Source organism: Myotis myotis, unplaced genomic scaffold (genome assembly GCF_014108235.1).
Source record: "Myotis myotis isolate mMyoMyo1 unplaced genomic scaffold, mMyoMyo1.p scaffold_m19_p_17, whole genome shotgun sequence".
Classification (NCBI taxonomy): domain Eukaryota; kingdom Metazoa; phylum Chordata; class Mammalia; order Chiroptera; family Vespertilionidae; genus Myotis; species Myotis myotis.
The window spans coordinates 4,245,253-4,268,196 of record NW_023416321.1 but is presented as its reverse complement, the minus strand read 5'-3'; the positions used below and the strand labels follow the sequence as shown (position 1 = coordinate 4,268,196).

Sequence of the window (22,944 nt, the reverse complement as noted above, 5' to 3'; positions counted from 1 at the left end):
CTGCCCAGGGCCTGACACCCCAGCCTCTGCCCAGCCTGCTCTGGCACTGTGGCTCTGAGCCCCGGCTGTCCGCACAGGGGCCGGACGCCGCACGCTGCAGAAACGCTGCTCCGAGAACAGTCCCGCAACCCGGGAACATGCCACAGGCAACCCCCTGCCCCTCCGACCTCTGGTGCCGTCTCTGTGCTGATTTTGTTCCGATCAACAGAGCGCGTATTGACACTAAAAATAAAGCAGGAACAGCACTAGCCGAGGCCTCATGTAGGCGAGACAGGCAAGCACACGGCACGGAGGAGGGAGAAGACGGGGTGCCGGGCTAAGCTGCCCTCGTGACTTGCAGGTGAGTGGGGGCTGGCATGTCCCCAGGGCTGGGTCGGGCTGGAGTCTGGGGCTCGTTTGGCGCAGATGGGAATTCTGTGCAGGCCCAGCGGTGCAGGGGCAGTCAGGGCTGCGGTGTGTGTGCACTGTGGGTGCGAGAGGCAGGCCAGGCCAGGCCGGCGGTGAAACGCCCCTTGTTCCGTGCGGCAGGGCCCTGGAGCCGGCCTGGCGAGACGGTGGTGGCCATGCTGGGCCTGCCACCGAGGCCTCAAACGTCCCTTTCTTTGGAAAGCTGGCTTTCTCAGAGGGCGAGAGTGGGCCTCGTTGGCCAGCACCCCGACCCCCACCGCCACCGCCACCCCCCCACCCCCCTGAGGAACACACACATCGCCTCTTCCCTCCGGGACCAGACAGAGACGTTTTGTGCACTGCCCCTGCCCTTGGCCATGGGCAGCCCCGCAGCCGCAGGAGTCGGTAGGAGGGCCTGGGGTTGAAGAGATGTAGGGGAGAGAGCTGGCATGCCACCAACCTCGTCCTTCCTGGTGGGCTCTTAGATGCTGCCCTTGGGGGACGATGCTGAGAGTGCGGACTTGGGGGGTGGGGGTGGGAGAAAGTGTTCTGCAATGACAGTGGCATTGGCAGGACCAGGGGAGACATAGCTACACTCGGGGTGCCTTTCCTTTCCTGGGAGGGGGCAGGTGGGGCGTCCACGATCGTGGGGAGCTCCTGGGGCCTCTCACTCAGGTGGGTCTGCCCAGCCTTGGCAGGGCCCGTCTCCCCTTGGGGGCAAGTGGGTATCATGGCTTCGGGCTGTGCCAGGAACGGCTGGCTTCAGATGGCAGTCGGCCCGTTTGCAAAACTGCAAGTTATTTGCCTTCTGCTGTGATTGGTGGAAACCCTTGTCCCCACCTCCTTTCTCGCCAGTGTGCCCTCGTCCGCGTGCTGACCGTTCCACTCACTGGGGTGGAAAGCCGTTTCTGGGACAGGGTGAGCCGAGTGGGCACTGCCTGCTCTGTGGCCCTCCCCAGCCGGGCACTGCTGGCCCTCCAACCCCTGTCCTCCCGTCCCCCACGCAGAGGGCCACTACCTGGTGTACAGGCCGTTCTTCCGGCAGAAGGAGTTCTTGACGGAGAGGCGCCGGTTGTTGAGTTCCAGGGCAGGGAAACTGCTCTCATCCAAGCTCATCATCTCCCCATGGCCCAGGGCACCAGCCTTGCCACTGTTCCCTGGGGGGCAGGTTGGCATGGCTCGGTCACACCATCCCTTCACGCTGGGCAGCGTCCCCTCCCTCGCCTCCCTTCTCCCCACCTGGCCGGCTGCCCCCTCCGTCTCTTGCTAGAGCTGAAACCAGACTAGGAGATGGAGACTGGGTGGGAAGCCCGGGCTGCCCCACCTGTGGGAACAGATGCACTTCCGGGAGAGACCTCCACCCGCCGCTGCGAAAGGGAGGCGGACACGGGAAGGCCCAGCCCCGCCGGCAGGCTGGGTGCTGGCTCACCTGAGTCCGTCTTCTTGGCGTACTTTTTGCTCTGGCCCCGGATGATGAGCACGAAGACCAGGAGCAGGATGAAGATGAGGCCGACCAGGGCGACGACCACCAGGAACCACCACTCCTCGTAGAACGGGTTGGTTTTCTGGGCTGGAACACGGGTGGGGCGTCAGGGCCAGGGTGCTCGGCCCCTCTTGCCTCCAAACCTCCCCTGCAGTGGGGTCCCTACGTCCTGCTCTCAGTCTATGGGTAGGTGGGGCCTGTGCCCTCTGAAGGAGGTCAAGCCTACAACAAGGCTGGGAGGGGCAATCATCTCAAGTGCCAGCTCTGATCAGCTGGGTCCCTGGAGGCTGTTTTGAGATGAGCGCTGAGGTTGCTTCTGGACTCACGAGGAAACAGTGCCGGGATTGATTAGTGATGTCTGCTGGAGACACGGGCTGCAGTGGAGGAGGGATGGTGTGTTTGCTATTTTTTATTTTTTTATATAAGAATATTTTTTTTATTGATTTCAGAGAGGAAGGGAGAGGGAGAGAGAGATAGAAACATCAATGATGAGAGAGAATCATTGATCGGCTGCCTCCTGCATGCCTCACACTGGGGATCGAGCCTGCAACCCAGGCATGTGCCTCGACCGGGAATCAAACCATGACCTCCTGGTTCATAGGTCGAAGCTCAACCACTGAGCCATGCCGGCCAGGCTCCTTTTACTTTTCCATTGCCACCCACGGCCTACCGGGACAGGCAGGGCCAACCTTGCGTTGGAAAGGTGCTTGTGTGGCCTGTGCTGGGCCTGGGAAGGTCTGTCCCCAGGGTCAGTTGGGACGGAATCTTTTTCTGGTAGCAGAAAGCAGGGTGGTTGTGAGAGGACATGGGTGGGTCTTTCAAATGCCTCTCCAGGGAGGGCTCCCCTTCTTTGAAGCCCCCAGTACTTGCTTTCTGTACCCGGCCCGTCTAATCCACACTGCTGCCCGAGGCGGGGCTGGCTCCTATTTCAGCCCTCAAGCATTTATTTATTTCCCACGATCGGTGCTGTCAATATGGCAAGGGTGGGAGTAGGTGGGAGGAGGGAGGCAGCGGGGGTTGGAAACTCCCCCGGTGAGTAGAAACTCTGAGTGACATGTCTGCCCTGGGGGAAGCGGCCTTGGTATTAAGTGGTCAGTGCTTAGCTTTGGGTCATGGGTTTTGGTCGTAGAGGTCCTTGTGAGCTGAGACACGCCGGATGGGAAGAACAGGGAGAGGAGAAGGGGAGATGGCAGGTCACCCCACTGGGGCCCTGCTCCATCAGGTGGTCCAGGCCTGTCTGTGTGTACTCTGTGGGCTGCTGACTGTCTGTTTGGGGCTCCGTTTCTATGGAGACACACAGTTTATGGCCTGGTGCCCTTGACTCTCCTGGCTGATGAGCTCAGGAAGCTCCCACGTTGGGCCCACTGATTCGTCCACAAGCCGGCTGGGCCCCCTGCCCAGGGCTTCGAAGTCCTTGAAAAGGAACCCACAGGAGCCATTGTCCGTCCCCAGTTTCTTCCAAAGCTGAACCCTGACTTGGGCCCTGGCCCAGGGCTCACTGCTTTGGGGCACTGTGGGGACAGTGCATTTTGGGCCCCATCCCCGTGCTCCCAGGGCTCTGCTGCCTCCCCTCCTTCCCCACTGCCCAGCCCCTGCACCCCTCACCCACAGGCTGGTTGGTACCTGGCACCGACTGGGAGGGGCTGCTGGGGGTGCCGAAGCCGTAGTCGTTGACTGCAATGACCCGGAAGTCGTAGCTCACGCCTGGCTTCAGGATGTCCATGCTGAACGTGTAGGAGGTCACCTCCTTGGGGATGTCTTTGATGAGGATGTCCCATAGCCCCTCATCTGCAAGAGCACAGAAGGGAGGCCCCCCGTGAGGGGAGGCCCCAGCCTACCTGTCGCTCCCTGAGAGCGGCCTGTCAGGTCACCTGTCAACTCCACTCCCCAGTGCGGGGGTGGGGGTGGGGGTGGGGTGGGGGCGCGCACCCAGGAGGTCCTCAGGAGATGACAGATACTTGTGCAGTATCTGACACTTTTAGTCTATTTGTTAAGATGTCTATAAAATATTAAACATGTATAATATGCAGAACAGATTGCAATAAGCAACCTGTTATCACCATCTTCTAGACCAGGGGTGGGCAAACTTTTTGACTCGAGGGCCACAATGGGTTCTTAAACTGGACCGGAGGGCCGGAACAAAAGCATGGATGGAGTGTTTGTGTGAACTAATATAAATTCAAAGGAAACATCATTACATAAAAGGGTACGGTCTTTTTTTTTTTTTAGTTTTATTCATTTCAAACGGCCGGATCCGGCCCACGGGCTGTAGTTTGCCCACGGCTGTTCTAGACAAAGAGATGAGCCTTTTCAGCCCTTATAGGCAGAATTTTGCATATTACTCTTTTAAAAAATATATATTGTTATTGATTTCAGAGAGGAAGGGAGAGGGAGAGAGATATAGAAACATCAAGGATGAGAGAGAATTGATCGGCTGCCTCCTACCTGTCCTGCACTGGGATCCAGCCCACATCCTGGGCATGTGCCCTTGACCGGGATCAAACAGTGACCTCCTATTCATGCTGACTGGGCCTGCATACACTTTTTCCATTGCATTGCAAAGTGCTCCTCAACACTGGCTGCCTCAGATGTCGTCATCCGGTGCCCCCTCCTGTACTTAACCAGGCCCCCATGTTCCTGGTCCCCACCCCTTTTCAAAGCACACACAGCAGGGGCATCAGACAAGAAGAGGACTGTGTGTGAACAGCTGCAGAAGGGACTGGGGTGACCGTGAGGGTTTGGTCAAGTTGCCTGGATTTGATGGGACCCATCCTCAGGTCCCTCCATGCTGAGGAGCAGGGGTCAGAGGAGTAGCAGGGACCAGAGAGGGCAGAAGGGATCCCCGTCTGTACTCCACTCATGCTGTCTCCAACTTTTGAGCTCTTGACTTCCCTCTCAGCCCCCCAACCCCCATCTTCCGTCTTAACTATTAGCCCAAGATGAAGACAATGGCTCTTCACCCTTTCCCACAGCCTGCCGTCCCCAGCACCAGCCCTCCGCCACGGCTCTGAGTCCTGACCCTTCCCGGGATCCTGGCTCAGTCCCTCCTCTTACCCTAGTCCTTGATCCCACCCGTGTGGACCAACTCACGCCCCACCCCCACCCCAACCCGGAACACCAGGCCCCACGCCAGGCCTCCCAGGAAACAGCGGAAAATCAACAGGCCGGAGTCCATTCTGGAGCCAACATTCCACAGCCTGGCACCCTGGCCGGCCAACTCGGGTGGAAAAATCAGGCTCGGGCCCTGGTTGGGAGAAGCACACGGCCGTCTCCAGGCCAACTCAGCAGCGGGCACTGGAGGGCGGGGGCAGGACCATCTGGAGTGGGGAGAGAGCCAGCCGTACGCACACCTTCCGGCTACAGGCTGGCTCTGAGCTGCTGTATGTTAGCTGTTGGTGACTGTAATCATGCACCTAAGATTAGGGCAACGACGGGGTAGTAGCTGCCTCCTGGAACCCCTGAAATGAGCTACTGGTATTGAGATGACTAGGGCTCGCCTGCCCCAAGGAGCTAACATGTCCCCGGGATGCTCTGATGCCCCCTTAGAAGTGCCACCTCCTGCCATGCCCGGCTACTTCCCATTGTGCCTGCCACTTGCTGCTCCTGCAGGAGCAGCAGAGACTGCGTTTAGTGTCTCAGCTTCAGTGGCCTAATCACGGGTCCACGGAAGACCAGGAACACGCCTCCGGCTCTGCCGACTCTGGCTTCTCTGGTGAACTCGGGAGCCTAGCAACGGGGGAGCTGGCAGTGGCTCCGCGGGTAAGGGGAGCCGGGAGGCGCAGGTGTCGCGGCGACTGTGAAACGGGAGCGTGCAGAGCAGCCCCTGCAGCGGCTCATCGGCCGCTCATCTGCTGATGGCTTGGGAAGTTCTTGTGATTCGATTTCAGGCTTGACAGGACAGGTTGGGGCGGTTACGGGAGCTGCCAAGCCAGTCCTGAGGGCGGAGACGGGCCTTAAAGAGGCAGCTGGGTCTCAGGGGGACAGCTGGCCTCCTTGGGGGGTGCTGGTCAGTGGGGCTGCCTGGAGGGCATGGGTGTTTAACCTCTGTGAGCTCAACTCTTCGCTTCCCTGGGTTCTTTTATTTTTTTTTAAATCCTCACCCGAGGATATTTTCCCTTGATTTTTAGAGAGAGTGGAAGAGAGAGGGAAACATCGATGTGAGAGAAACACGAGCCCTGACCAGGGCCCAGCCTGGGGAGGAGCCTGCGACTGCAGTACGTGACCTTGACCGGAATCGAACCCGGGACCCTTTGTTCCGCAGGCTGACGCTCTATTCACCGAGCCAATCGGCTAGGGCTCCCCTGGCTTCTTGAACGACCCTCCACCTGAGGGGGTCCTCACCGGGCACTAGGTGCTGCTCTCTGGGGACTTCTGGGTGTTCCTTAACTAAGGGTGCACCTCCCTGCTCCCCACTCCCACAGTCACCGATAGCTTCGCCTGGAGAAGCACCCGCACCATCGCAGGTGCCGATGACAGGAGTGCACCAGGTGGAGGGACTCGGGAAGGAGGCAGGAAGTGAGACGGGGGCTCCACGGGGACAGCGGCTCAGCCAGGGCGGGCGTACCTGACGGCCTGGCCTCTATGACGTAGCGGGTGACGGGTCCTTTGCCGGGGTCTCCGCTGGACCAGTGGATGGCGATGGCGGAGCTGTACCGCACGATGATGGGCACTCCAGGCGGTCCCGGGGCACCTGCAAATGGCACACGTGGGCCAGGGATGCAGGGCACCGACGGGCACCCTGCCTGCCTCCTGGTGCCCCCGCTGGAGGGGCTGGCCTGCAAAACCAGCCCCACCCGAGTCCTGGGAAACCCTGCAGGGTGAGGCCAGGGAGTGTGTCTAAGGCTTGCCCTGCTGATTCTTCTCTGTGTCTTACTCCCTTTTCTCCCCCAATTCCAAGTTTCAGGGCAGGAGAGGGACCTTGGGGTGATGCCAGAAAGGTCCCTGGAGCAGATTCAGGAGACCCGGGTGCCTAGTCCAACCCAGAACCATTAGATGGGTGGCTGATCAGTTTACATAGCCCTCCGGTGCCTCAGTTTCCCCACCTGTACAGCCTTTTGGAATGCAAGGCCTGAAGGGATGTGTCATGGGGCAGTGGAGGCGGGTAGGACAATGGCAGAGCGGGCCCATGATAGGGGGAGGTTGCTTTTGGGGGGCTGAGCGGGCCCCTGACATCCTCCCTCCTGGCCTATGAGGGCACTGTCCCCCGCACCGCCTGTCTGAAATCCTCCAGCGCAGCCGCGCTGGCTGTAAGGCAGGAGAAGAGGAGGCTGGGCTGCAGGAGGACCTGGGCCCTGCTGCTTGGAGAGGGAGGAAAGCCGGGCTCCAGGGCCAGTTCTCCTGGCGAGGCAGGCGGTCAGGTAGCAGCCAGCCCGCGAGCCGGAGCAGCAGGCAGCTGCCTCGGTAGTAAGAGCAGGGAGCCGGTTTTCTCGGCCACGGGTCCCGGGCCCCTTCTGTCTGGGGTGTCCTGCAGCACAAGCCAGTGCCTGTCCTCTGGCTCCCACTGTCCCCCTGGGCCCCGACCCTGAGTGCTGTCACTCATTCGACGTGCAGCCCTGCCTGCTCAGAGCCGGGCACACAGTAGGTGCTTCCTATGTGCTGGGGGGGCCAGGGAGCCAGTGATGGGTGACCGGCCGCTGAACGAAGGCGGGTGGCCCTGGTGGACGCGAGTCCAGCTTCGGATGGAAGATCCCTGGGCCCAGGAGCTGGCGGGCTGGACCGGAGGCCAGGGACTCAGTGACAGAGCTGGGCAGCCCAATGTCCGCCCGCGCCCAGTCCCCACCCATGACCTTGAGGACCGCGTTTCCTTCCTTCCTCCCCTCATGCGTGTCCTGCCCGCAGTGGGACAGCCCCAGGGAGGTGTGCAGGGTGGGGCGGGGCTTTTAGGACCCTGAGTTCTCGCTCAGGGCTGCGAGACGGAGCTGTCAGTCATCTCCTGGACCACTGTCTGGCTTGGGGGAAGGGGAGGGAGGAGCATGGGAGCTGCTTTTCCTCCCTGCAGACCCTCTTCACTCACACCTGCAGGAGGCAGCTTGGCTCTTCCTTAACCCCCTCACCCCCCGCCCTGTACTTCCTGTCCCCTGGCCTGCCTGGCCTGCCCCAGGCCTCAGGTTAGAACAGTCTGTCCAGATGGGCATCTCCTGTCCCCATGCCACTGTTCTCTTCCTGCTTTTGTTTCCCAGGAAAGCGGGCGCAGGTGAGAGGCCCACAGGGAGGGGCAGGGGCAGGGCAGAGGGGGGCTGGTGGCTCCAGGCGGCTCTCCCTGCAGCCCTGCGGCTTTGTTCCCATGGAGCCTGAGCCACACAGCTTCTCTGCAGAGCCAGGGGCGGGAAGGGAAGGTGCCCAGAAAGAGAAAGCGAAGGGCAGCCGGAAGCAGCTGGGAGGGCAAACCCATCCCGCAGGTGAGCGGAGGGCCAGGCGGCCTCTCAGGGCCCAGCTAAGCCAGGGGCTGGTGCAAGGAGGCCTGATCCGTGGGGCAGCAGGGAGGGAGGAGGGGAGGGCAGGGGGAGGGATTTCAGGAAAAGTATGGGATGGGCTGTGCTCTCTCTCAGGAAGGGAGGAAAGAGAGTGGCCTGGGAGGCAGGTGGCTTTTGTGTTCAGCAGGGGACATTCTGCAGGGGTGACAGGGACTTTGGAGAGCTAAGCCCCAACCACCGTGGGTCCTAAGACATCCCCCCAGCCCAAGGACGACCTGAAGAGGTGTCACAAGACCCAAACCAAGCCTCACTTCCTCTCTGGCCCTTGGCGCTCCCCTCCCTGCCCCTCCCGTCCTGCCTCAGGTGGGTGCACTGCTGTGCTGCTCCTTTCTTGCCTCCCCACAACCTTGCCAGCCTGTCACCTCTGTCCAGGAAGGAGGCAGCCGGCAGGTGCTCCCACCTTTAGCTCAGTCAGAGTCGCCTTCCTGCCTCCCCCACCCCCACAATCAGTGGTTCTCACAGCGGGTGCCGGAGAGACCCCCTCGGTCTTACTCAAATGCACATTCCCAAGCAGATGCTCAGAGATGCCGATTTCCTGGGGCCCAGGAACCTGCACTTATCAAAAGGACCCCAGGGGTTCTGACCTCAGCGGCACCCTGAGACACGTCTGATGTTATGGGTGACCCGACAGCCCAGCCACCTTCTCCCTCACCTCCATCAACGCACTGCACAGGCCCACGCTGTGCTCTCGAGGTGCGGTGTGTCTGCCTGTGTCTGCTGTCCCCTGGCCCGGGAGCTCCGCCGGGGACCCCATCTTGCTCTTCCCGGTGTCTGGACACCCCTTCCCGTGTGGGGGGCTGAATGCCGTGTGTGGAGGGCGGCAGGTCCCAGGCCCGCCGATGCTCCCCTACCTTCGCCCGGGCCTGTGGTGACGTTGGCCTCGATCTCGGGCCCGTAGGTGAAGGTCTTGGCTCTGATGCGGAACCGGTAGGTCATGCCCTCCGCCAGGTCCTTCACCTTCAGCCACAGGGGGCTGTTCCCCTTCACGTCCACCGTCACGATCTTGCTGACTCCTGGGGGAAAAGTGGAGGATGTGGGCACTGCGGGGCCGGCGGGGGACTGGGGGCGGGGGCAGCAGACACTGCCAGGGCCAAAGCCCCTTGGCACGAGGCCAGGCTGGCACCCTCGGGCACACAGCAGTGTCTCCCAGACTGATTCTCAGGCCACAGTCCTCCAGGCTGAGCTTAGGAGAAAGGGCCCCACGGCTGAACTGGCTTCAGAAAGGCTACACACTGCCTGCCTCGGAAATGCCCACAGGTCCTTTTGCATCTGGAGGGAAAAGCAACACGCCATCCTGTTTAACTCAACGCTTGTGCCCCAATACATTTTATAGCCCATTTTTGTTCCCCTCGTCACATCCTGCCAAACTCCAACTCCAAGGACCATCTTTCAGGAAGTGGTTCTGTGAAGACAGCGTAGCCCAGAGTTGGAGGGAACACACCTGCAGCCAGCTGAGGACAGCCTGAGCCCCGACAGCCAGGACAGCCTGAGCCCCGACAGCCAGGACAACCTGAGCCCCGACAGCCAGGACAGCCTGAGCCCCTACAGCCAGGACAGCCTGAGCCCCTACAGCCAGGACAGCCTGAGCCCCTACAGCCAGGACAGCCTGAGCCCCTACAGCCAGGACAGCCTGAGCCCCAACAGCCAGGATAGCCTGAGCCCCTACAGCCAGGACAGCCTGAGCCCCAACAGCCAGGACAGCCTGAGCCCCTACAGCCAGGACAGCCTGAGCCCCAACAGCCAGGACAGCCTGAGCCCCAACAGCCAGGACAGCCTGAGCCCCAACAGCCAGGACAGCCTGAGCCCCTACAGCCAGGACAGCCTGAGCCCCTACAGCCAGGACAGCCTGAGCCCCTACAGCCAGGACAGCCTGAGCCCCAACAGCCAGGACAGCCTGAGCCCCTACAGCCAGGACAGCCTGAGCCCCGACAGCCAGGACAGCCTGAGCCCCGACAGCCAGGACAGCCTGAGCCCCGACAGCCAGGACAGCCTGAGCCCCTACAGCCAGGACAGCCTGAGCCCCTACAGCCAGGACAGCCTGAGCCCCTACAGCCAGGACAGCCTGAGCCCCAACAGCCAGGACAGCCTGAGCCCCTACAGCCAGGACAGCCTGAGCCCCAACAGCCAGGACAGCCTGAGCCCCTACAGTCAGGACAACTTCAGCATAGCCTGGGCTTCTAATGACAGAGAGAGCTGGGAGCTCACACCAGGGTGCCCCTGTCAATGCACCCCAAACTGTGGCAATTAGAGGGGAGGCATGGATGGTTTTCAGGAGGTGAGAGTTGGCGCTCTGTGTTTCACAGACCCAACCCTCCTCCCAGCCAGTTGAGCTGGCAAAGGTTAAACACCCATGTCCTCCAGGCAACCCCACTGGCCAGCACCCCATCAGGAGACCGCTGTCCCCCCGAGAGCCAAGACTGGCTTTCAGCTCCCATGTCCACTGAGCACATGGTCACTGCTGGGAGACTGTCTCCGCAGCCTGCGGACTGTGCTCAGACCCCAGCACTGGCCCCAGGGGCCTTGTGCATGTCCCCTAGCGTCCGTGTGTCCTTCCGCTGAGTGAGGGCATCCGTCGCATCTAAGGCTGGATGTTATGAGGCTAAAAAAAACAGCAGAGCACCTGCTAGGTCACATGGTAGGTTCCCGATCTACGCATTGAATAAAGTGCCGAGTGACAGACGGGGTGGGGGGGGGGGCGCTCAAGAGGTGCTTCCTGCAGGAATGAGGAGAGATGGGGGTGATGTGGGGACACGCCCAGGACCAGAGCAGCAGCTCTGGGTACCTGCTCCTTGGTCTTTCTGAGCAAACCCCTCATCGGCATGGACCTGGGTTTTCCCCGAGGAAAGGGGTCCTGGGTGCTCAGGCGGCCTGCTGACCTGAGCCCAGGGCCGAGGCACCCACCAGGGGTGCAGACGCCGCGCCGGCCAGACTGGGTGTCGCCTAGCCGCACGCAGGGCTGCAGGATCCTATCAGCTGGGCCATCACGGGGCAGACGGGAATATGGGAGGGCGTGGGGACGTGGGGTCCAGATCCTGCTGGACAGAGGGACCAAAGGCAAAGCTCTCACGCCTCTCAAGGGCAGGCCAGGTGGAGGCCACTGTGACGAGCGCACACCTGTCCCGTCCCCCTGCGTCCCCTCCCTGTGACCTCTGTCCTCTCCTTCCTGCCCTTGGGAGAGATGGCCCCTTTCCCGGGCCTGCACCTGACCAGGTCTCCCGGGGCTGGCTCCCCTGCTGGCCCAGCACACAGTGCCACTCTGCAGACAGGAGGCTGCTGGCAGGCAGGTAGTGGCGGCGAAGACTGAGGGCCATTGTTCCCCGGCTGACCCAGAACTGCTGGCCAGGTTCAGTTGTCGGGGAGGGGTGGGAGGGAGGGGTAAGCCCAAGGTGGTCACCTCTGGCCACCAGGGTGCCAGCTGGTAGGCCAGCCACATCCCCAAGGTCTTGCTGGGCTCCGGAACAGGATGCAGGCCGCTGGGAGCCCAGTCTCCTTCCCGCCTCTCTAAGCCACTAGCTGTACTTCTGGGCTAACCCACCTGGGGGGGACGGGAGTGGGCCAGGGTCCCAGCCAGGGCCTGGAGGGCGGGGCGGGGCAGGGGCTACAGAGAGGCTCTGAAGACAGCCCAGGGTCAGAGGGAGAACTCTGAGGTCAGGGTTCATGATCAGAGGCTCACAGAGGGAGTGGGGTGCAATGCCTCCCAAACTTGTGCATCCTTCTGGGGAGAGGCTCTCGTCTTTCATCAGATTCTCCAAGTGGCTCCTGACTCCACGGAAGGCAGAGAAAGCTGAACCCAGAGAAAGGCTGGACCTAAATTCTGGGGGGCATGCCTGGGCCAGGACCATGAGGCACCCCCACCCCCGCCATCTTCACGGGCTGACAGAGGCCTGTCTAGCTTGGGATGCTGTGTCTCTCCCAGGTGTCCCTTCTCCCCCCTGCCTCCCTCCATGCCACCCCCCCCCACCCCCCCACCGACTGCCATCGACTTTCAGACAAGAAGAGATTGAAAACTTTGACCTGGGAGTAAGGAGACCAGGGCCGCTCCTCAGCCTCACCCCCAACTTGTTTCACCTCAGAATTCCCCTTCCCTTGTCCCAGCCTGTTTTCTATTTAGAAGCTGGGAGGTGCTGGCCACATGGACTGCAGTGACGGTGAGGGGACCCCGGCTGGGAGAGAGTCGCCTCGAGGTGGGTGTAAGGCACGCGCTGGGGGCCCACTCACCGTCCACGGGGGTGCAGGGCTCGTACACCAGCCGGTAGCCCTCCAGGATGCCGTTGGGGAACTGCGGGGCCTCCCAGGACACGTTCACCGAGGTGGTGGTCAGCTCGCTGAACTTGACCGAGCTGGGAGCACTGGGGGCTGCGGGGGAGACAGCACAGGGTTTTTCCCCTCCTCCCCCTGACTTTCAAAGCCCCATTCAGCTCCCAGGAGCCAGCAGGGGTGGGGGCTCGGGAGGCAGAAGAGAGCAGGGCTCTGACAGGACGGGGCAGGAGGGGTCGCCAGGGGTCACGGGACCCCCCCTCCTCTCCAGTGCATCTCAACACTTGCTCTCCAACCTCAGACTCCAAGAATTCTTTGCCTAAAGTTAGAGAACTCGGGTTCCTCCTGCTAAGGGGCCCCTAGCCCTGGCTCAGAGCCCAGGCCCAGCCTGGGTCCTGCCCCAGGGTCTCTGCGGGGCCAGGCCGTGTCCTGGTTTTGTGGGGACATCTCTCTCAGCTTCCCGGGGAGAGGGCAGGGGGTGCCTGGGCCTCAGAGCATTAGGCGGGCACTGAACCAGATGGCAGAGCCACCGTTTCTCTCGTCACCACGGCCGGGGCTTGACACCCAGAGACCACGCTGTCACTCGCAGCCAGAGCCAGGGACAGCCAAGCCCCTTGGAAGAGCCGCCTTTCTGGCCTGAGGGCCCAGGAGCAACCCAACACCATGGGGGTGAGTGCTCCGGGGGCGGACGGGGAGGACGGGAAGGAAGCCTCCATGGGTAGCATCCCGTGCTGGCTCCAGCGGGATGGCCTGGCTATTATTGTCAGGGCCACCCCCACGGAGCCGGAGCTGACCCCGACCCTGCTTCCGCCCGGCTCCGTCCAGCCCGGGACAGGCCGCGCCAGCGAGCAGCCTTTGAAGGAGGCAGGCGAGCTCAGGGGCCCTTCCGGCCTCCGCTTGGCTTGGGGGACGAGGGACAGAACACGGCGTCCTGCTGTGTCTGTGACACGGCTCCCAGGCTCCCAGGGGCTCACACCCAGCTGACGACACCGACAGAGAATCGTCAGGACAGGCGGGCGGACAGACACACAGACTCTCAGAGCCTGAGGAGGGATGGGGTTTTCCTGGAGCCAGGCTCGTCCCCAAAGAAGAGAAAAGGCCACTTACAGAATGGGAGGCAGCAGGTCGGGAAAGACACTCAGGGAGGTCAGGACGAAAGGCGGGGGTGCGAACCCGCAAGGACAGAACTCCGTGACAGGCCAAGGAGGGGGCCTGGTGACGGCGCGGGACCAGCTCAGATACCCCGTCTCCAGCCTCTAATGCCCCTCATCCGGCGGGGGACCCTGGGAGGCATCCCGTCCAGGCCACCCTTGTTCACCATAGCGTAGGGGCACCCCTGCCCTGCCCTGCCCATCCCCAGGGCTTCCGAAGGCTCAGGTACAATCTGCCTGAGAAGTGACTGTGGACAGTACGCAGAGGGCGGATCTGCCCCTGTGGCAGCAGGACCCCTACCTCGTCTTCCCCCCGGCCTCCCTGCCTCCATCCTCTCCCCACAGCAGTCTGTCTTTTGAACAGCGGTCAGAACAATCTTTCAAGAACACTATCTATCCCGGCCTGCGTGGCTCAGTGGTTGAGCGTCAACCTACGAACCAGGAAGTCACGGTTCGATTCCCAGTCAGGGCACATGCCCAAGTTGCAACTCGATCCCCAGTGTGGGGCGTGCAGGAGGCAGCAGATCAATGATTCTCTCTCATCATTGATGTTTTTCTCTCTAACTCCCTCTCCCTTCCTCTCTGAAATCAATACAAATATACAAAAAAATAAAAATAAAAACACAAACCAGATCCTGTTGCCCAGCCGCTTAAACCTGCCAGCGGCTTTCGTCACACTCAGATCATGCCGACTTCCTCCCCCGGCCGCCGGACCCTCCAGAACAGGGCCCCGTGTTCTCGCCAGCCACCTGGCTTCCTCTCGGTCCCTCTGATCCCCTCCAGCCTCCAGACCTCGGCACCGCTATCCCCTCCGGCCGGAACCCCCTCCTCCGGCACCTCCCCCGGCCTCTTCTCCCTCCTGTCAGCTCAGATGTCACCCCTCAGGGACGCCTCTGCAGGCAAACCTGCCCACAGCCACCTGTCCGTCCCCTGCCTCTGTCCTCCGTCCTGGCACAGCCACCAGAGGTTAATGCACCTCTGTGCGGTGTGTGATCTGTCTCTGTCCGCGGGGTGGGGGGCTGTGGTCCCAGCACCTGGCACGTGTAGGTGGGAACAGGCAGGGAGAAGTGGGCTGGCTGGGCCTGGACTGGCCATGGGCAAGGCGGGCTACAAGGGCAAGCCGGGTGGGGGGGTGGGGGGTGGTGCGGGGATGGGCCGGTCTGGGGGCTCTCCCCAAAGCTGTTTGGAGGAAACTTCTCTTCTAAGCATCCCACGTTGGCCACTTTGGGGGCTGTGGAGGGCATCCCAGGGGCCTGGGTACCCAGCCCAGATGTCTCAGGGGGTGGCAGCAGATGGCTGCCTCCACTCCTCATGAGCCCAGCGGCCAGGGCCAGAAGGTCCCTCCTCCACCCTCCAGGGCGACTCCTCCTCCCCCTTGGAGGTCTCCCCACCTGCTTGCTGGGTCTGGCCCCGGGTGGGGGTGCTCCGAGGCCCTTCGCCCGCGGCGTTGAAGGCTGCCACGCTGACCATGTAGGTGGTGAAGCCGGTCAGGTTCTTGAGCTTCACGCCGTTCTCAGCCAGGAAGAGCGTCTTCACCCGCTCGGTGAGGTTCTGCCGCTGGGCCTCCCAGAAATAAATCTGCGGACACAGACAATGGGGCAGGAAGGGGATGGACAACCCGGGTCTCAGGACACCCGGTCTCAGGACACCTGCACTCGAGCCGTCCACACACCTGGACGGGAGGTGTGAGTGACCCAGGAAATAGTGTGGAGGCATTTAAGAGCATAGCAACCCTTCCAGAACCTTCCTTTTCTAACGCTACAGTTTCTGCTTGTCTGGGAACCCCACGAGGGCACAGGCCTGCTGTGTGTTTATGGTGGTGCCGGCAGGACCTGCAATAGAAGGTAAGCGCAGCGGAGGGTGCACCCCAACCAAGAATGGAGTGCAAGGACCAGGAGGTCGTATCACCTGGGTGCTGGGTAGGATGCAGGGTGTGTTGACACGTCCCACGGGCACCCTGCAGTTTGCAACGCCAGCTGCAGAAGCTGGCGGGGCTGGAGCTGCCTGACCCTCAGCGCACCATTTACTAAGGGTCTGACTGCTGGTGAGGCGCCCCGAGAGCTCCCAGCGCCGCTCTGAGCGGAGGATTAGCGGGCCTTTGTCGCCACCTCCTGGCAGAAGCGGTTTCTGAGGCTATGGGCCTAATTTCTTCGCTGGCCGGGAGGAAGCTAATCAAAGTGGGCAAGAGCTCACCAAAGCGCCCCCGCCTGGCGTGTGTGAATGCCCGCGCCAGCTGGAAGCTCCATCATCCAACTGCTCGCTAACGCATGTCGCTCCTCCTGCCCTCACGCCCCACATTCACTGCGTCAGCACGGTTTGCCGGCTCTACCCTTCACCTGGGACCGGGGAGCAAACCTTGCCGCCACGCTACCGCCCCATCTTAGCTCAGCCGCCACGAGGTCTCACACGTGATGTGCCTGCTTCCTTCAGACAACTCTCTGCACTGCAGCCAGCACAGCCCTTTACAGACCCAAGTCACCCAGCCCCTCCTTTTGCCCCAAACCTCCCCTGCCTGTCACCTCGTTCAGAGTGAGGGCTGTGCGGCCCCGGTCCCTGCCCAGGCCCACGTCCCATCATGCCGCTCCCCACGCACTCTGCAACACACAGGGCTGTTTGCTGGCCCACATGCCAAGCAGCCTCTGACCCCAGGACCCTTGCTCTTCCCTGTTCTCTTCCTGGAATGCTCCTCTTCCAGGTCCATGTGATTCATACCCTGCTATCCTTCGTTTTTCCTCAAGGGTCAGCTTCCCGCTAAGTCCCTCCCTAACAAACCTACTCACACGTTCACACCCCCCTCGGCCTCTCTCCCCTTAACCTGCTTCTTTTACCGCCACCTGGAGCTGCCACTTGTTTTGAACGTCGCCCGTCTCTTTCCCCTACGGTTTACCTTCACGTGGACCGGGAACACGGCTGGGCACAAAGTAACTGCTCAGTAAGCAGGCGTCACCGAAGGACAGTAGCTGCAGGGACGGGCCTGCCTGTGCACACGGCACAGCTCGGCCTGACCCTGATGCAGTCCGTCTCAGCTGTGCTCACAGCGTGTGACCCCGGCACACGGTTCATGGCAGTGGATGTGGCTGCTCATCCACGTCTGGGAGGTGGAAATTCCATTTCCCCGGTTAACATCCGTGGCTACAAGGGTTCCCCGAGCGCGCAGATGTCTGCGGGGGGCGGCGGGGGGGTGGAGGTGTGCATACGGAGTCTGCACACCCACACGCTTCCGGCTGTGCACATTAACCGGAGACTTCCACACCTCGACCGCCTGGTGGCTGCCACACTTCGCAGGCCCCGCCCGGCTCCTTCCTCCTCCCGGGAGGCATATGCTTGGGCGCGATAGTGAGTGTTCCCAGCTGGCACTCCCCGGCAAGGACTCCAGGGGTGTCATCATCCTTAGTGCTTCCTTGGCAAGATGTCTTTCCTCCTCTCTCCCGCCTCCTTCGCCCCAGATGGAAAGAGACGCCTACTCCAGATTCTGTCTTAAACCAGGGCTACCAGCACTAACCAGCCCCGTGATGGGGTGAGCCCTGCGCCTTTTCGGAGACTCGGTTTCTGCCTGCGCAGTGAGGGCTGAGCCAGGTGACCACGGGGCCCCTCGTGGCCCTCACACGCCACACCTGTCATTGCCTGGGCCATTCTCTGGACACGCGAACGGGTGGCAGGCTCCAGACACGGCCCAGGGCTGTGTCCTAACGGCTCCAGCTCCTCTGGTGGCTGTGTGCTCAGCCCCTGGTGGAGTGGCGGCCAGCACACCTGGGGCTGATTCTCTGCCACCTGCTGTTTTTGTGACCTGGCCGGGTCCCCGGAACTGGGCCTCAGTTTCCTCATCTATACAATGGGCACACACATGGATCATCTCCCAGCTTCCCAGGGCTTTCAAGAGGATGAAGGAGTCCTCAAGGGCTCCGTGACTTGTGGGGACTAACGGACTCCTGCCCTAACAGTGACATCAGTACACATTTAGAACTAGTTTTTAAATAGAGATTTGGACAGTGGCCAGCCAATCAAGCATCAATGTAATGAGGGTTGGCCAAATAGCTGCTTTGCATGGATCTGATGTTGCTGCTAGGGGGCTGGGAGGGCGAGGCCTGAGTTCCTGTGTCCCAGGACGTGCACAGGCGGGGGTACTTTTGTCTCAGCTGCACGATAATCCTGTGGGCTGTGTACAAACAGCAGGTGTAGACCTGGGGGTCTCTTCTACCACCGACTGTGGGTCACCCCCAACCCCCAGCCTGGCCTTTGGAGCGTCCGTACCTTGTAGCCCTGGATGTCTCCGTTCTGGCTCTCCAGCGGGGGAGGCTCCCACGTCACGTCCAGCTGTGTGGCCGTGGGGCCGTGGACGGCCACGTTGCGGGGCGCCATCGTGGGCACTGGAGGGCATGAAGGGAGGTGAGTGTGTGGAGCCGGTGACTCCCGGGAGGAGAAGGAGGCGGGCTGGGCCTCGTGGGGCAGGAAAGGCGGGCTGGGGCCCCGGGGCAGCGGCACTCACCTGCCTCCCCTACGAAGACCTCCTGCGGGGCACTCAGGGGCCCCTCGCCCACGGCGTTGTACACGGTCATGCGGATCTCGTAGCGCCGGTGCCTGTTCAGGTCTGTGGTGGGCGAGAGGGGGGAGGGAGGGACACTCAGAGGTCACGGTCCTGCAGGGGACGGAGCCATGGAGGGTGGGGCTGTGGGGGAGGCTGCATGGTGCACCCTGTGATGCTAGTCCCTGAGTGGAGACTCAGGAAAGAGCAGGGAAGAGGAGGCCTGGGACCTGGACCCAGGGGATGCTGGCTGGCTTCCTGGCCCAGGGGGACCCTAGGGCACACGGTTGAGACTAAAAGGGGCACTAGTCATGGTTGTGTTGAGACACTGGTGAGAACCAAGGCTGCCCTGGGCACACCGGGTCAGGGGTCACTCCTTCCCTGCCTGTCCTGGGTCAGAGGTCACTCCCCTGCCTGTCCTGGCCACACCGGGTCACCGGTCACTCCTGCTCCACATGGCAGATGCTAGAAGTTTCCAGCACCAGCTCCTGACAGGGGGCTCAGCCCTAAGGGAAGGGGCTTATTGGACGTGAACTCTGGGCTAAGAAACCCTGCGTTTTCCCCCGGGTTTGGGGCACCTGGGTGAGATGCCTGGACAGTGGCTGGGAGAGAAGCAGGAAATGGGCTCTGACATCCTGGGTGGGGACGCTGTCCCTGCTGGGGGCGCGGCTGACTCCCCATCTCCCTTTCTGGGTGCACATTCTCCCTTCTGGAGTGGGAGTGGGGAGCGGGCCGTGCAGCCACCGGTTGAGGAAGGAAGGAGAGGGACAGTTCAGTCCTACAGAGTGGGGGTCCCTTGTCCAAGGCCCCGGGACTTCGGGGAACCACAGCTGGGACTTGAGAAACAGGCCATGCGAGGCAGCAAGGTTTCCTGGTCCCTGGGGGAGGGGGGGGCCCTGCTCCCTCCACAGCTGGGTCTGGGCCGGAAGACAGAGCCCAGCTGCAGGTGCCTTTGCTGGGCCAGCTGGGGCGGTGGTGACATGGACACCTGCGTGGCCAACCAGCCGAGCCAACAGCTCCCATGATGGCCCCACTGTCCCCCAGCCCAGCACACAGACCAGAGCTGGCTGCTTTTCCGTGCCGCACCCCACGGACAGAGGCCTGGGGGCCCTGCGTCTCGGTGTGTTGTGGGAAATTTGCACGTGCGAAGGGTGGTCCCATTCTTGCGGTAGCCCGAGGTGGGCGCGCCACTCGCCTGCGGCCAGGCGTCCTCAGAGGCCCCACTCCCCATCCCTGCGGAGGGCGTGGGCCCCAGACGAAGCCGCCATGCAAGACTTACTGTCCAGCTCGTACTGCGTGAGGCTGGGCCGGCTCAGGTTCCGCATGGAGAACAAGGCTACCGGGTGGGGAGGCGGAGGGAGGGGCCGGAGGGAGACAGCAGACAGCGGAGGTTAGTACACACACCCCTCCACGAAGACCCCAATGAGGGGGGCAGGACGGAGAGAGGGGAGGGGTTCCTGAGGCTGAGCTAGGCGCCAGTGCTGCCCTGCCCCGGTGTGCGCTGGTCTGAGGCCACGGGGTACCCTGAGCCCCCGGGGGCCCAGCATCCCTGGGGACATGCTGGGGGAACCCTCTGGCCCCAGCTCATTCCCTGGCCTCCGCTCCTGCAAACCACCATCAAGCAGTGGTTGTGAATTTCCTCACATGAACCGGGAACTATTTCCTATCAGGAAACACGACTATGAATCACGGGCAATAGAAACACCGCAAGCAAAATAGACAAACAACGCATGCCCGGGGTCTGCTCCTTCCGAGGTTTTCTATCAAGGCGCCGGAGCTGCGCGGTCCATCACTGCGCTGTCTGCGAATCCTCGCTCGGAGACAAGGCCGGAAAGGCTCAGGGGAATTACGGGAGGAAAATTCATAGCGGAGAGGATCTTAAACGGCTCTGCCCGTCCTGCTAGCCTCTGGTTTGGTGAATGGTCCCACCTCCCACCTGGGCACCCAAATCCTCTGGATTCCTCCCTCTCCCACCTGTCTCTGTCCCTGACCTGAGTCCGTCATGGAGCCCACGGCACGTCATCTCCGATACCGGCCCTCAGTCCCATCCTGAGCCGGCCACCCTGGCCCCAACCGCACGCTCTTGCCCAGGTTCCTGCATTAGCCTCCTACTGGCCACCCTGCCTCTGGACCCCATCGCCAGCCATCATGCCACCAACGCCACCCTCCTCACCCCCAAATGCAACAGGCCATTCCCTCGTGACTCTCCCTGGGATGTCCCTCTTCCCTAGAGGCAGGCTGGGTTTTGAGGAGCCCAGAGCAGAACAGTGACCTCCCTGGACCCGGAGGGGGCCAGGCTGCTACCCTTGGGCGGTGACCAGGCTTGGCTTTTGGTCCTCCTCCCCCACCTCAGGCCCTTTGCACATGCTGGGCTCTCCCTGTCCCGTTGGACTGGTTGCCATGGAATCCGCCATCAGCGTCCGTTCCCCTGGGAAGCCTTTTCCGACACTGGCCTAGGCTCTCCGGGGCTACGTCCTCCCCAGCCTTGGAGCTCTGAGAGGGCAGGGACCCTGTCTGTTTTGTCCACGGTGTCCAGGGCACAGAGAAGGTGCTCAATAAAGACTCGCTCAGTGACCGAAGGGGACAGGGGTGAGAGGCACACACGGGGGTGGATGGCAGCGTTTCGGGTTAGAGAGACTCCAGGAAGCTGAGAGCTTTAGGCAGGTGAGCCTGTGCCCCCCGGGCCCCCCCCCCTCCCCAGTCCCGCAACGTCACTCACAGGTCAGCTCTGTCCACCTGGCCCCCGGGTTGTTGATGCCACGAAGCGTGAAGCCCCTCAGACCCTCGTACAGCAGCTCGCGGTACCGGATCCGGAAGCCCAGGAGGATGCCATTGATCTTGTCCTCGGCTGGTGGCTGCAGGGAAGGGAGTGGGGAATGGAGAGGGGCCGGGACCATGCAGCTCACCCTCCTCCACTCTGCTCTGCCCTCCCTCCCCGGCTCAGAGCAGCGACTGAGTCTCAACCAGGAAAAGGAGTCAAAATGACACGGAGCCTTTTTAATTCACAAGGCATTTCCAACACGGCTATTTCATCCTCGCAGCAGGCCCTGCGAGGCAAGGAAGGGCAGGAATCACCGTGCCATCCCACCTAACGGAGCAGAAAGGCAGGCTCAGAGAGGTTCAGGAACTTGCCCACGGTCACACAGCATCACTGGGGCCCAGCCTGACCTGGATCTTCTCAGAGAGCTGGACCTTGCCTAGGAGCTGCCTGACATGGTCACTAGCCACCCTCAGCCTCTGGTCCCTCTGCCTGGAGTTTCCTGAGCGCCCAGTCCTCTCCAGCTCTGAGGCCAGAACAAGGGCAGATGTACCCCCCACCCCCCTTTTCTCCTCCCTCCCTGCACCTCAATTGTGTCTCCTTTGCTTTCTGCTCTCGTCCACAGCTGAGTAGAACAAGCTCCGGGAGACGGTGAAAGCTACTTTTTATGACACCTCTCTTAAAAATCCTGCTGAAACCACTCAGCCCTTTATTTGATCCTTAATTGCATCCCTAGCGCCTGCTGGTACCTCCCTGCCCCTTCACCATGGCCCCATCTGCTCGTTTCTCCGGGCTCCCAGCTGCTTAGGTCACGGTCATTTGAGGAATGTAGCCCTGGGCTGGGGGAGGGCTCGGGGTGCCGCCCTGTTTTCTCTTTAAGAACTTTCCCTTCAGGGGGGCTGCAGGTGGGCCGAGGTTGGTGCCTGGCCCCTCCCTGCTGCTGGGCCTCACCTGCCATCGGATCAGCACGGAGGTGGTGGTGTGGGGTGTCACCGAGACGATGGTGGGCGCTTCGTCGGGGGCTGGGGAGAGAGGCAGAGAGGTGAGCTTTGGGGGCTGGGACTGAGGCCCCCTGGGAGGACAGTGAACTGTGGGCAGCTCCGCCTCAGGTCACCCACCACCCCAACTTCTGCAGAGCAAAGGCCAGGGTGAAGGGAGAGAGGGGCGGGGACCTTGACCACAGCCCAAGAGCCCAGTGCCCCCTCCTCTCTGTTCAGAAAGCCACAGGCCTGCCCCTGCCCCTGAGGCCCCCACTCCCATTCACTGGTTTACGGGGTTGGCCACCAACTTGAGAGATATCAGAGAAGAAATGCACTAGGAGCCAGGCTGGCTGTGGGTGCTGAGCCCAAGGCCAAGGCCCCCTCTGGCCCAGCAGGCCCCTCCCATCTTTGGAGGCCCCTCCCCCCCAGAAGAGGTCACCTAGTGCTCAGGAGGTACCCAGTGGACCAAGAGAAAGACACCCAAGGGTGGGGGCACTGACCGGCCTGCAGGGTGGTCAGTGGTTCCGACTCCTCACTGAACTCACTGTCCCCGATGTCATTGGTCGCCTTCACTCGGAACTTGTAGGACGTGAAGGGCTTGAGCCTGTAGGGGAATCGGGCTCAGTGAACAGAGGTTCCCTAATTGCCTTGCTTCGTCATCTCTGCTTGGGGCAAGGGGCAGGGTTGTCGATCCATTGCACAGATGGGAACATCGAGGCTCAGAAAGAAGGTCTGTCACATGGGACAAACAGGGGCCTGGCCCTGAGCTCCCAGGCTGGTCCCTAGACCATGCCAGCTTGGGGTGCGGCCACACCTTTAGCTCCATTATAAGCCATAGGTCCCCAGGAGGGATGGTCCCCAGGGGGGATGGTCCCCAGGAGGAACCATCTGCATATTTCTTGCCTCGAAGGAGGAACACAGCAACTCCCCCTC

General features: G+C 61.9%; 1 protein-coding gene across 1 annotated transcript in view; it reads right to left on the bottom strand.

Moving 5' to 3' along the window:
• SDK2 (sidekick cell adhesion molecule 2) overlaps positions 1-22,944 on the bottom strand; it is a 127,278-nt gene that overhangs the window by 10,894 nt on the left and 93,440 nt on the right. Inside the window, exons 31-43 of the mRNA XM_036339474.1 lie at positions 22,512-22,615; positions 21,983-22,053; positions 20,993-21,128; positions 19,553-19,609; positions 18,238-18,339; positions 18,003-18,118; positions 15,143-15,329; positions 12,562-12,699; positions 9,195-9,356; positions 6,435-6,560; positions 3,494-3,658; positions 1,817-1,957; positions 1,406-1,544 (exon numbers count right to left, since the gene is read on the bottom strand). Coding sequence (XP_036195367.1) covers positions 1,406-1,544; positions 1,817-1,957; positions 3,494-3,658; positions 6,435-6,560; positions 9,195-9,356; positions 12,562-12,699; positions 15,143-15,329; positions 18,003-18,118; positions 18,238-18,339; positions 19,553-19,609; positions 20,993-21,128; positions 21,983-22,053; positions 22,512-22,615 — 1,644 coding nt within the window. The remainder of the gene's footprint in view (positions 1-1,405; positions 1,545-1,816; positions 1,958-3,493; positions 3,659-6,434; positions 6,561-9,194; positions 9,357-12,561; positions 12,700-15,142; positions 15,330-18,002; positions 18,119-18,237; positions 18,340-19,552; positions 19,610-20,992; positions 21,129-21,982; positions 22,054-22,511; positions 22,616-22,944) is intronic.